Source organism: Nicotiana tomentosiformis, chromosome 1 (assembly GCF_000390325.3).
Source record: "Nicotiana tomentosiformis chromosome 1, ASM39032v3, whole genome shotgun sequence".
Lineage (NCBI taxonomy): Eukaryota > Viridiplantae > Streptophyta > Magnoliopsida > Solanales > Solanaceae > Nicotiana > Nicotiana tomentosiformis.
In genome coordinates this window covers 26,793,348-26,805,403 of record NC_090812.1, presented here as the reverse complement: position 1 = coordinate 26,805,403, position 12,056 = coordinate 26,793,348, and the positions used below count along the sequence as shown (strand labels likewise).

The 12,056-nt window shown below is 39.7% G+C and overlaps 1 protein-coding gene across 1 annotated transcript; it reads left to right on the top strand.

Annotated features, from left to right (window-relative positions):
- Positions 1–8,149: 8,149 nt before the first annotated feature.
- LOC138904822 (uncharacterized) lies at positions 8,150–9,437 on the top strand. Its single transcript, XM_070193324.1, has 2 exons — positions 8,150–8,694; positions 9,101–9,437. The coding sequence occupies exons 1-2, from the start codon at positions 8,150–8,152 to the stop codon at positions 9,435–9,437; spliced, it is 882 nt and encodes a 293-aa protein (XP_070049425.1).
- The last annotated feature ends 2,619 nt before the right edge of the window (positions 9,438–12,056 follow it).

The window sequence follows — 12,056 nt, the reverse complement described above, 5'->3', positions numbered from 1 at the left end:
CAAGTGTCATCCGCATCAACCCATGTTTTATTTTCGGATCTTCGTCCTCAAAAGGAGCAAGATCTTCCACAAATGTGCCCAAAGGAGGAAGCGATGTTGCTAAAAAGATCGAGAAAACTCTTGCTCTGCTTGACCTCTCCGGATCCAAGAACTCGGCTATGAAGGAAGATGATGATGCTTCAAGTGATGGATCCTCCCCACTTACACCGCATAGTGTGAGCCATTCGAGAACCAATCTGTGTGACAATCCATGTTACTCCCCATCATCTACAACAATCATTCAAGCCATGGTGACAAACACTTCATATGTAGAAGAGCAGTTGGCAAACTTGACGGAAGCAATCGTTGGCTTAACCAAGTGCATGCAAAATCAAGATGCTAGAATCGACAAGCTAACAGATAGGGTGGGAATCTTGATGGAAGAAGAATCCACCCACGCACCTGGCAAGCTCCCAGAAGTTCCAGAGAGTGATTCTCCCTCAAGACAAGTAGCATCCGCCAAGGCTATCCCTGTCATATCTGAATGGATGATTCCAATCGATCAACTGAAGGAGTTTATTGAAGGAATCATTAAGAACAAGTATGAAGTTGCTGCCAAGTCCTCCCTTACATATGCAAAGTCTTACACTGCAAGGATCGATATGTTGAAGATGCCTGCTAGCTATCAACCTCCAAAGTTTCAATAGTTTGATGGTAAAGGCAATCCAAAGCAACATGTGGCGCACTTCGTTGAGATATGCAACAACGTTGGGACTTATGGAGATTACCTTGTCAAACAGTTTGTCCACTCGCTAAAAGGAAATGCTTTTGATTGGTATACAAACCTCGAGGCGGGATCTATTGATAGTTGGGATCAACTAGAGCAAGAGTTCCTCAATTGCTTTTATGGCATAAGGCGCACTGTGAGCATGGTGGAACTTACAAATACTCGTAAACGGAAGGGTGAACCAGTTATCGACTTTATCAAATGTTGGAGGAACGCAAGCCTCAACTGTAAAGACAGGCTTAGTGAAGCTTCTGGCATAGAGATGTGCATCCAAGGCATGCATTGGGGATTGCGCTACATCTTGCAAGGTATCAAGCCTAGCACATTTGAAGAACTTGCAACTCGTGCCCATGACATGGAATTGAGCATGGCCTCTGCTGGAAATGAAAGGCTGCCCATCTATGAACCTCGCAAAGGGAACGACAAGCAAGAAGTTAGAAAATGGAGCAAGTTTGTGCCAAAATCTGAAAATAAAGAAGCTATGAATGTCAACACATCACCTGTAAAGTTCACGACGAAGGTGAGCAAGAAGAAGAGTATGAAATCCACTTCTTTTCAAGATAAGCCAAATAGAAAGTTGACTCTAAAAGAAATACAAGAGAAAGAGTACCCATTTATGGATTCTGATGTGCCAGCTATTTTTGAAGAACTCCTCGAGTTAAATCTCATTGAGCTTCCGGAGATGAAGCGACCAAATGAAGCTGGGAAAATTGATGACCCAAATTACTGCAAATATCATCGACTTGTGAGCCACCCTCTAGAGAAGTGCTTTGTCTTCAAGGACAAAGTTATGGACTTGGCTCGTGAAAGAAGATCGTGCTTGAAGATGAGAAAGCAAGCGCAAACTAAGTCTCTATCACATTTGGCTCATTCAGTCTAGACGAATTATGTAGTTTTAAAGAAAGTAAAGATGAAGAATTACTGGAGAATAACAAAGTTGAAGACGATCAATCTGAGGATGATGAAGGTTGGAAGTTGGTGACTCATCGTAGGCACCACAGAAGGAGCCCACGAAAAGAATCAGTAGAACAACCAACAAGGAAAATGATGGTAAAAAGACCAAGGAGATGGAATCCAGTTAAGCACTTAAAGAAATCAAAAGTGGAGGTGCACCACCCTTAAAAGACACGACATCCAGTGACCTTAGAGGAGTTTTTACCAAGTTGGTTCCGCACGAAGATTTCCCATGAAGGTATTGATGCCTCTTGTTGCCATGCTGACGAAGGGGAAGAAAAGAGTGATAACCTACCGTTGGCACCATTTTCGGAAAAGCTCATCGAGTCCACTCCTAAAGAAGTTAATGCTTGTGAGGAAAAAGTCACGTTTACAAATGACGATCTTCTACTAGGTGACACTCTTCATAACCGCCCATTGTACCTGGTTATCTATATGTGTGATGAAAGGGTAAATCGAATTTTGGCTGATGAAGGATCCTCAGTGAACATTTTGCCAATTCGCACTGTGAAAGAACTTGATATTCCCATGAACGAACTCTCAGAAAGTCATGTGATGATCCAAGGATTCAACCAATGAGGGAAAAGATCCATAGGTGGGATCAGGTTGGGAATCACCATTGAAGATATGCAATCAAGTGCATGGCTGAATATGATCGATGCAAAGACTTCATACAACGTCTTGCTCATAAGGCCTTGGATACATGAGAATAAAGTGATTCCATCTACCTACCATCAATATTTGAAGTACTATGAGGGTGAAGTCGAGAAGAAGATAGTTGCTGATGATGAGCCATTCACCGAGGTTGAGTCACACTTCGCCGATGCAAAGTTTTACTTGAAGAACCGCATTGTGAAGGAGTTAAAAGCTGATGATGGCATGAAAAGCAAGAATGACGAGCCTACAACTAAAAGAGCTGAGGTGACTGCTGGTAGAGCCAAAGCTGTTACTAGGGAGGTACAACCCAACGCGAATAAATCTCATAGAGGGGATATTGCGTCTTATAGCAAGAAAGTAAGTCATGCACTCCAATATGTCCCTAAAATAAAGAAAGATGAAGGCGAAACATCTAATCTCCAAACTAACATGCTAAAGGAGTTAACTCTTCTGGTAAAACGAATTGAGGTAGTAAAGTTGTCCTCAAAGCCACTTTCAGGGTTTGTAGCCCAAAATCGTTTGCAGAATGTAGAACTCCCTACAAAGCGATCAGGTGAAGGTTTTGATCCTAATGCTTACAGTCCATTTGCAAAAGCTGGATACAATCCTAATGAGCCATCAACTGTCACCAGTGCACATCTCCATAAGAAGGGAGAGCAACAATTATATCACTGTAGAAGATGAATTTGTCGCTTCTAACAAGCCTTCTGTCTTTGATCGACTTGTAAAATCAACTGTGAGGACTTCTGTGTTTAAGAGATTGTGTCTATTAAAGAAGGGTAACAAGTACCAGAGAAATTTTCAAAGCATAAGAACACCCGCTTCACCCAAAATCCAGAAGATCTCTAAGGATTTTCAAAGTTTGGTTCTTGCTAGAATGAGGCGACAAACAAAACTTGTGGTTTCATGCAAAGAGGTACTGAAGGTAAAGCCATATACTGTGGTTTACACTAAGGAACGTGACGAAGATGAAGAAATCGTGGGTTCTTCGTATCATGTTACTGTGCAAGGCGAGAATGGTATTCCATCTTCAATGAAGGATAATGCAGAATTGGAGGATGTTTCACCGTGTTATCACATATCCTTCAACAATGGGGACTCTTAAGAAAATGAAGATGCGGAAGATCCTCCACCTGAACTTGAAGAAGGAGTGAAGACTACAATTGATGCCTTAAAAGAAGTTAACCTTGGCACCGATGAAGAACCAAGACCCACCTACCTAAGTGCTTTACTAGAAGTTGATGAAGAATGCACTTATATTGAGTTACGCAAGGAGTTCAAGGATGTCTTTTCTTGGAGATACAAAGAGATGCCTGGCTTGGACCCGAAAGTAGCAGTCCATCACCTTGTCGTCAAAAATGGTGCTCACCTTGTTAAACAAGACCAAAGGCGCTTTAGGCCGGACTTGGTTCCATTGATTGAAACCGAAGTTAACAAAATCATCGAAGCTGGCTTTATTCGTGAAGTTAAATACCCAACATGGGTTACTATGATCAATGCTACTACTGGTTACGAGGCAATGTCTTTCATGGACGGTTCGTCTGGCTATAACCAAATTCGCATGGCACTAAAAGATGAAGAGCTTACTGCATTCCACACTCCAAAAAGTATTTATTGCTACAAGGTAATGCCTTTTGGCTTAAAGAATGCTGGTGCTACTTATTAAAGGGCTATGCAGAATATTTTTGACGATATTCTCCACAAGAATGCCGAATGTTATGTTGACTTCGTGGTAAAATCAAGAGAGAAGGGCGACCACTTGAAAGACTTGAGAATGGTGTTCGAGTTACTTCGGAGGTACCAACTTAGGATGAATCCATTGAAATGTGCCTTTGGAGTTACTTCTGGAAAGTTCCTTGGTTTCATTGTCCAACATAGAGGGATCGAAATTGATCAAGCCAAAGTGGATGCCATTTTGAAAATGCATGGGCCTCGGGATATTCACGAATTTAAAATTCTACAAGGAAAGTTAGCATACCTTAGGAAATTCTTCTCAAACCTAACTGGGAGGTGCCAACCATTCAGTCGCCTTATGAAAAAAGGTGTCCCTTTCAAATGGGACCAAGCGTGTAGCAATGCCTTTGAGAGCATAAATCCTACTTGATGAAGCCTCTAGTTTTGGCAGCCCCTATACTTGGAAAGTCGTTGATATTATACATTTCAGCACAAGAAAGATCTATTGGAGCGTTGTTGGACGAAGAAAATAGTGAGGGGAAAGAAAACTCTCTTTACTACTTGAGTAGGATGATGACACCAAATGAGTTGAATTATTCGCCAATTGAAAAGTTATGTTTGGCGCTAGTCTTCTCAATTCAAAAGTTGAAGCACTACTTTCAATCTCATGTTGTCCGTCTTCTTTCTAAAGCAAATCCCATCAAATTCGTGATGTCAAAACCTATTCTTAGTGATCGACTAGCGAGATGGTACCTCCAATTTCAACAATTTGAGATTTTGTATATCCCTCAAAAGGATGTAAAAGGACAAGCATTGGCAGACTTCTTGGCAAATCATCCGATACCTAATGATTGGGAGTTAACTGACAAACTACCTGATGAGGACGCAATGGTCGTTGAAGTTCAACCTCCATGGAAGATGTACTTTGATGGTGCTGCGCATCGTGGATGAGCTGGTGCTGGCATAGTATTTGTCACTTCCCAAGGTGAAGTCTTGCCCTACTCCTTCACCTTGACACAACTCTGTTCCAACAATGTTGTTTAGTATCTGTCACGACACGAAATTCTCACCTTCGGACCGTGATGACGCCTAACATTTCACTTGTTAGGCAAGCCAGCGTTAGAATAATATTATCTATTTATTTTGAAATAGTTTTTAAATTTATTAATAACAAAGAACAAGTGCAGAAGTAAAGTCTAAAATATAATGAATAATCCATAAAAATAACGGTGTCTAAATACCATCCCAGATGTCACAAGTGCACGAGCTTCTAGAATAATACAAATAAAGGTCTGAATAAAATAAAGTTGTCTGGACATAAACACACAGCTAAAGTAAAATAGACGGGGACTTCAGAATTGCGGACGCTATGCAGTTATACCTCAAGTCTCCTCCGAGTAGCTGAAATCCGAACAAGTCTACGGCACACCGCTGGGACCAACTCCGAAATATGCATAAGAAGTGCAGAGTGTAGTATCAGTACAACCGACCCCATGTACTGGTAAGTACTGATCCTAACCTCGACGAAGTAGTGATGAGGCTAAGGCGGGTCACTTACATTACCTGTACGCAATATTAGTAACAACAACAATAATAGAAATAAATCATGTAACTTATTTATAATAATTGAAGCCAACTCAGCAGTCATAACTAATTATCATACATTTTCATCAATTCTGTTGCAGCGTGCAACCCGCTCTCACAATATATTCACATTCAATTCTGTTGCAGCGTGCAACCCGCTCTCACAATATATTCACATTTAGTTCTGTTGCGGCGTGCAACCCGCTCCTCCAATATATTTATTTTAATCAAGTTTGTTGCGGCGTGCAACCCGATCCCCCAATATATATATATAGACTTTTAAATAAGTCTGTTGCGGCGTGCAACCCGATCCTCCAATATGAACTTTTAATAAGTCTATTGCGGCATGCAACCCGATCCTCCAATATGGACTTTTTAATAAGTCTGTTGCGGCGTGCAACCCGATCCTCCAATATATTCATTATAATTAATTCTGTTGCGGCGTGCAACCCGATCCTCCAATATATTCATTATAATCAATTCTGTTGCGGCGTGCAACCCGATCCTCCAACATATTCATTTACCAATTCTTATAGAAGAAATTTCCCCAATAAATGCAATAATTAATATAAAATTATAAGACAACAAGCATACAATAATTATGATTTAATTATGAAACAAACAAGGCAAATAGCAAATTATTATGGAAATCAGAGAGAAAATATGCAGTTTAATATTTAATATGCTAAATGTCAAATAATAATTAAGGCATATAATTCAAATAGCATGTAAAAATTAATGCAAGAATTCAAGAATTAATATTTGACAAAGAATAGGAGAGAAATAATTACTATAATAATTAATTCATGATTTAAAATAATTTATGATTTTTCAAGTAAGCAGGCAAACAATTAATTTGATGACGTATATACACTCGTTACCTCGCCTATACGTCGTTCACATGCAATTCACATAACAATTAATTTAAGGGTTCTATTCCCTCAAGTCAAGATTAACCACGACATTTACCTCGCTTTGCAAATTCCAATCAATTACTCGACCATAACTTTTCCTTTTAAATTTGTCTCCAAAAGCTTCAAATCTATTCATAAACAATTCAATATACTCAATACGAATCATAGGAATTAATTCCATATGAATTTACTAATTTTTCGGATAAAAATCCAAAATTTATTAAAATATTCGACAGTGGAACCCACGTCTCAAATCCCGAAAAAACTCACAAAATACGAACACCCGTTCTGCTACGAGTTCAACCATACAAAAATTATCCAATTCCGATATTAAATGGACCTTCAAATCTAAATTTCTCGTTTTTGGAAGATTTTAGAAAAATATAATTTTTCTTCTATAAATTCACGCATTCATTATATAAACGAGTATGGAATCGTGAAATATAATCAATATAGGATAAGGAACACTTACCCCAATATTTTCTGTGAAAATCGCCTAAAATTCGCCTTAACCGAGCTTAAAACGACCAAAATGTGAAAATAATATCGGACTTCGATATATACACTGCCCTGGTATTTTCGCACTTGCGGTGCCTGGGCTCGCACATGCGAGCTTGCATCTGCGAGAAAAATCTCGCATCTATGAAATGGGGCTGCCAGGCGAGACCTCGCACCTGCGGAGAAAAAATGCGCACCTGCGCTGACCTCCATTTCTGCGATTATTGTGTCCGCTTCTGCGGATGCGCGGGTGCGTGCAAGTTTCCCCACCTGCGGACTTTTGCCCAGCCACGCCCAGGTGCATCTGTGATCGAAGGCTCGCTTCTGCGAGCTCGCACATGCGGTCAAAAATCTGCAGGTACGATTACACCAGAAGGTCAAATTTCAGATTTTTGCTTAAGCCCAATTCTTGTTTCGATTTTGATTCGAATCACGCTCGGAGTACTCAGGACCCCATCTGAATATACCATCATGTCCCGTAACATAATACGGACTTACTCGGCGTCTAAAATCACGTCAAATAACATCAAAATTGCAATTCACACCTCGATTCGAATTTTGATTTTTAAACTTTTCAATTTGCAAATCTCGTGCCAAAACATATTAAATGAATCCGGAATGACTTCAAATTTGGGACACAAGTAATAAATGACATAACATGGCTATTCAATTTTTCAGAATCGGATTCCGGCTCCAATATCAAAAAGTCAACCCCGTGGTCAAACTTGGAAATCTTTAGCCTTTAAATTACTAGTTTCCGTTAAATGGTCATAACTTGAGCTAGGGACCTCCAAATTAAATTTCGGGCATACACTCAAGTCCCAAATCACGATACGGAGCTATTAAAACTGTCAAAATACTGATCCGGGTCCTTTTGCTAAAAATATTGATCAAAGTCAACTCAGTTGAGTTTTAAGGCTCTATTTCATATTTTAATCCATTTTTTACATAAAAACTTTCCGAAAATTTTTACAGACTACGCACACAAGTCGATGAATGATACATGGTGCTTTTTAAGGTCTTAGAACATATAATTACTTATTAAATTTAAAGATAATATTTTGGGTCATCACAGTATCAAGCATTAATACCTGGGCTTGAAATGGCCGTTGATATGAAGCAATTGCAATTGCAAGTCTTTGGTGAATACCAGTTAGTGGTCAATCATCTTTTAGGTAGTTATGAGGTCAAGAAGCCTGAACTACACCCATATCATGATTACACAAAAAAATTAATGGGGTGGCTCGGTAATGTGACTATTCAGCATGTGCCAAGGAAAGAAAATAAGAAGGTTGATGCTTTAGCTGCCTTAGCTTCATCGTTAACGCTGCCTGATCAAGCGCAAGTTACTGTCTGCCAAAAATGGGTAGTACCGCCGCCAAATAAGGTTGAAGGTGAAGAAAATGAACTCAAGCATCTTGTCGCTGTTTCTGAAGTTGAGAAAGAAGAATGGCGACAACCCATTATCGACTACTTATGCTATGGTATACTTCCAGAAAATTCGAGGAGAAGGACTGAAATCCGTCGTCGTGCACCTCGCTTCCTTTACTACAAAGATACTCTATACAGAAGGTCATTCGAGGGAATACTCTTGCGATGCTTAGGGGAAGAAGAATCACTCCAAGCTTTGCAAGAGGCATATTCTAGGTATGTGGGTCACACCAGTCTGGACCAAATCTTCACTTCCATATAAAAAGGATGGGATATTATTAGCCAACGGTGGTAAAAGATTGCTTGGATTACGCTCGAAGATGAAAGGCTTGTCAATTCCATGCGAATTTTATTCATCAACCTTCTGAAGTGTTGCACCCGACTGTTGCATCCTGGTCGTTTGACGCTTGGGGATTGGATGTTGTTGGACCACTGCTAAAGTCCTCTGGTGGGCACCTATACATCGTGGTTGCAACTGACTACTTCTCAAAATGGACTGAAGTTGTTGCTCTTAAGGAAGTAAAAAAGGAAAATATTACAAGTTTCATCCGCGTAACCATTATCTATCGCTTTGGCATTCTCGTTACATAATAACGGATATTGGCAAGTCGTTCGACAATAGGTTGATAAACAAGATTTGTGAACTCTTTGGCTTCAAGCAACGTAACTCTTCTATGTACAATACTGCCGCCAATGGTCTAGCCGAGGCATTCAACAAGATTCTATACAACTTGTTAAAGAAAGTCGTCTCCAAATCCAAATGGGATTGGAATGACCGTATGGAAGAAGCTCTATGGGCATATATAACGACTCACCGCACGCCAACACAAGTAATTCCTTATTCGCTCGTTTATGGAGTCGAAGCTGTCTTGCCACTCGAGCGTCAAATACATTCATTACGACTGGCTATTCAAAAAGGGATCATTGATAAAGAAAATGCTCGACTTCGATTAGCATAGTTGGAGGCCCTTGATGAAAAGAGGTTGGAAGCTCAACAGAGTCTTGAATGTTATCAAGCTCGATTGTCTCGCGCCTTCAATAAAAGAGTTCGCCCAAGATCCTTTCAAGTAGGAGATCAAGTCCTTGCCATATGAAGACCCATTATTACTTCCCATAAACCTGTAGGGAAGTCCACTTCAAAATGGGATGGGCCATATGTCATACAAGAAGCTTACTCAAGTGGGGCTTACAAGTTGGTTGATGCAGATGGCATGAGAATCGGCCCTATCAATGGAAAATTTTTGAAAAGTTACAACGCTCCTTGATACATGAGCCTAAACTGCATGTTCCTACACTCCTGGACCGCATGAGTCTAAACTGTGTACGGCCCATAAAAAAAAAGTCTGCTAGGTTGAAAACCTCGAAAGGGTCAGCCTAGGCAAAAGTTAGGACATAAAAAAATAAAAAAAAGTCCGCTAGGTTGAAAACCTCGAAAAGGGCGGTCTAGGCAAAAGTTAGGACATAAAAAAAATAAGAATTCTTTTTTTAAAAAAAAAACACCCATTCTGAACTACGGTATGACTTGATCCTCTTCACCGAGGTACGTAGGCAGCTTAGAGTTTCATTCTGAGTTCAGTCGCATAAGTCCAAAAAATACATATTGACCTAGTCGTTGTCCAAATGAAGTATGATGGAAGTAATTTATTTAAACAACACTTAAAAATCAGGCTGAAATTTCATTCTTCTTTTGAACTTTGGATCTCATATGACTTAGAGGGGGGCAAGCCTTCATGATAAACCAGTGTCTTCAATAGAGCGATTATAGTCTTTTAGGAAGCTACCAAGTATTTGCACTGAAGTTCAGGGATTTACTATGTCTTCATGTTCACCAAATCTTTAAGTCCTCCAGTCTTCAAGTGTGTTGCTCTTCAAGTTGAAATGTTTAAACCCTCCAAGTCTCCAAGTTGAAGTCTTCAAGTCTGTCGGTCTTCAAGTTGAAGTCTCCAAGTTGAAATTTTCAAGTCCATCGGTCTTCAAGTTGAAGTCTTCATGTTCGCCACTCTTCAAGTTGAAGTCTGCAAAGTCCGTCAAATCTTCAAAGTTTTCAAATATTCAAGTCAATGTCGTCAAGTTCACGAAGTCTTCGAGTTGAAGCTTTATAATTTTTCAATCTTAAGGTGGACATATGAGTCCCTTTGCACCTTAAGTTGGCCTCTTCGTGGGTTTGTCCTTAAAAGAAAACTATAACCTTCCAATCTTAAGGTGGACATATATGTCCTTTTGCACCTTAAGTTGGCCTCTTCGCGGGTTTGTCCTTAAAAGGAAACTATAACTTTTCAATCTTAAGGTGGATATATAAGTCCCTTTGCACCTTAAGTTGGCCTCTTCGTGGGTTTTTCCTTAAAAGGAAACTATAACTTTCCAATCTTAAGGTGGACATATAAGTCCCTTTGCACCTTAAGTTGGACTCTTCGTGGGTTTATCCTTAAAAGGAAACTATATTTTTCAATCTTAAGGTGGACATGTAAGTCTCTTGAGAGTAATCTATCAGATAGTCGGGGCACATTAAGAGTAATCTCTCCGATAGTCAGGTCATTTTGAGAGTAATCTCTCCGGTAGTCGGGTCACATTGAGAGTAATCTCTCCGATAGTCGGGTAATTTTGAGAATAATCTCTTCGGTAGTCGAGCCACATTGAGAGTAATCTCTCCGGCAGTCGGGCCACATTGAGAGTAATCTTTATGATAGTCGGGTCATTTTGAGAGTAATCTCTCCGGTAGTCGAGCCACATTAAGAGTAATCTCTCCGATAGTCGGGTCATTTTGAGAGTAATCTCTCCGGTAGTCGGGCCATATTGAGAGTAATCTCTCCGGTAGTCGGGCCACATTGAGAGTAATCTCTCCGGTAGTCGAGCCACATTGAGTGTAATCTTTCCGATAGTCGGGTCACCTTGAAAGTAATCTCTCCGATAATTGGAGAGGGATAGAGTATCCATCCATTCATGTCCTATGATTATTTTCTTCATGTATGGACCATCATATTAAACAAGAATAAATCCTTCTTGTTTGACCTTAAAAAAAACACCTTTACGTGTAAGAGACAAATTCGAGAAGGTTTGCAAGTTACAAATTGATGCTTAATAAACGTGTAAGCATGGGTTTATATAGATGATAAAAAGCCGTTGTTGGAAATCTTCTTTCGATGTGGGATCAATTGTAAGGCGGTAGTAGCAATTTGTTTCTAATGTGGAAAGGATATCAAGCATGCTTGGTTGTCTCCTAAAATGATTGAGTAACGTCGGTGATAGTGTCCTAATTAGAGTCGGAGAGGAAAAGAGCATGGAATGCTAATTGAAAAGGAATCCCACGTGAATAAAAGGATGCACAGTCATTGACTTCATGGTGAATAAAGGGGTGATTACTTTAAGATAGTTCAAATTTCAAGGTCCTACTTCAAAGGCAGTACACTTTAGGGTCGTTTGGTAGGGCGTATAAGAATAATGTTAAATAAGGTGTATTAGTAATGCAGGGGTTAGTAATGCATGAGTTAGTTATACAGAGATTATTTCTTATGCATTGTTTGGTGTGGTGTATTTAAAATTAAAATGCATTGCATAATTTTTAAGAAATTTATTTGTTT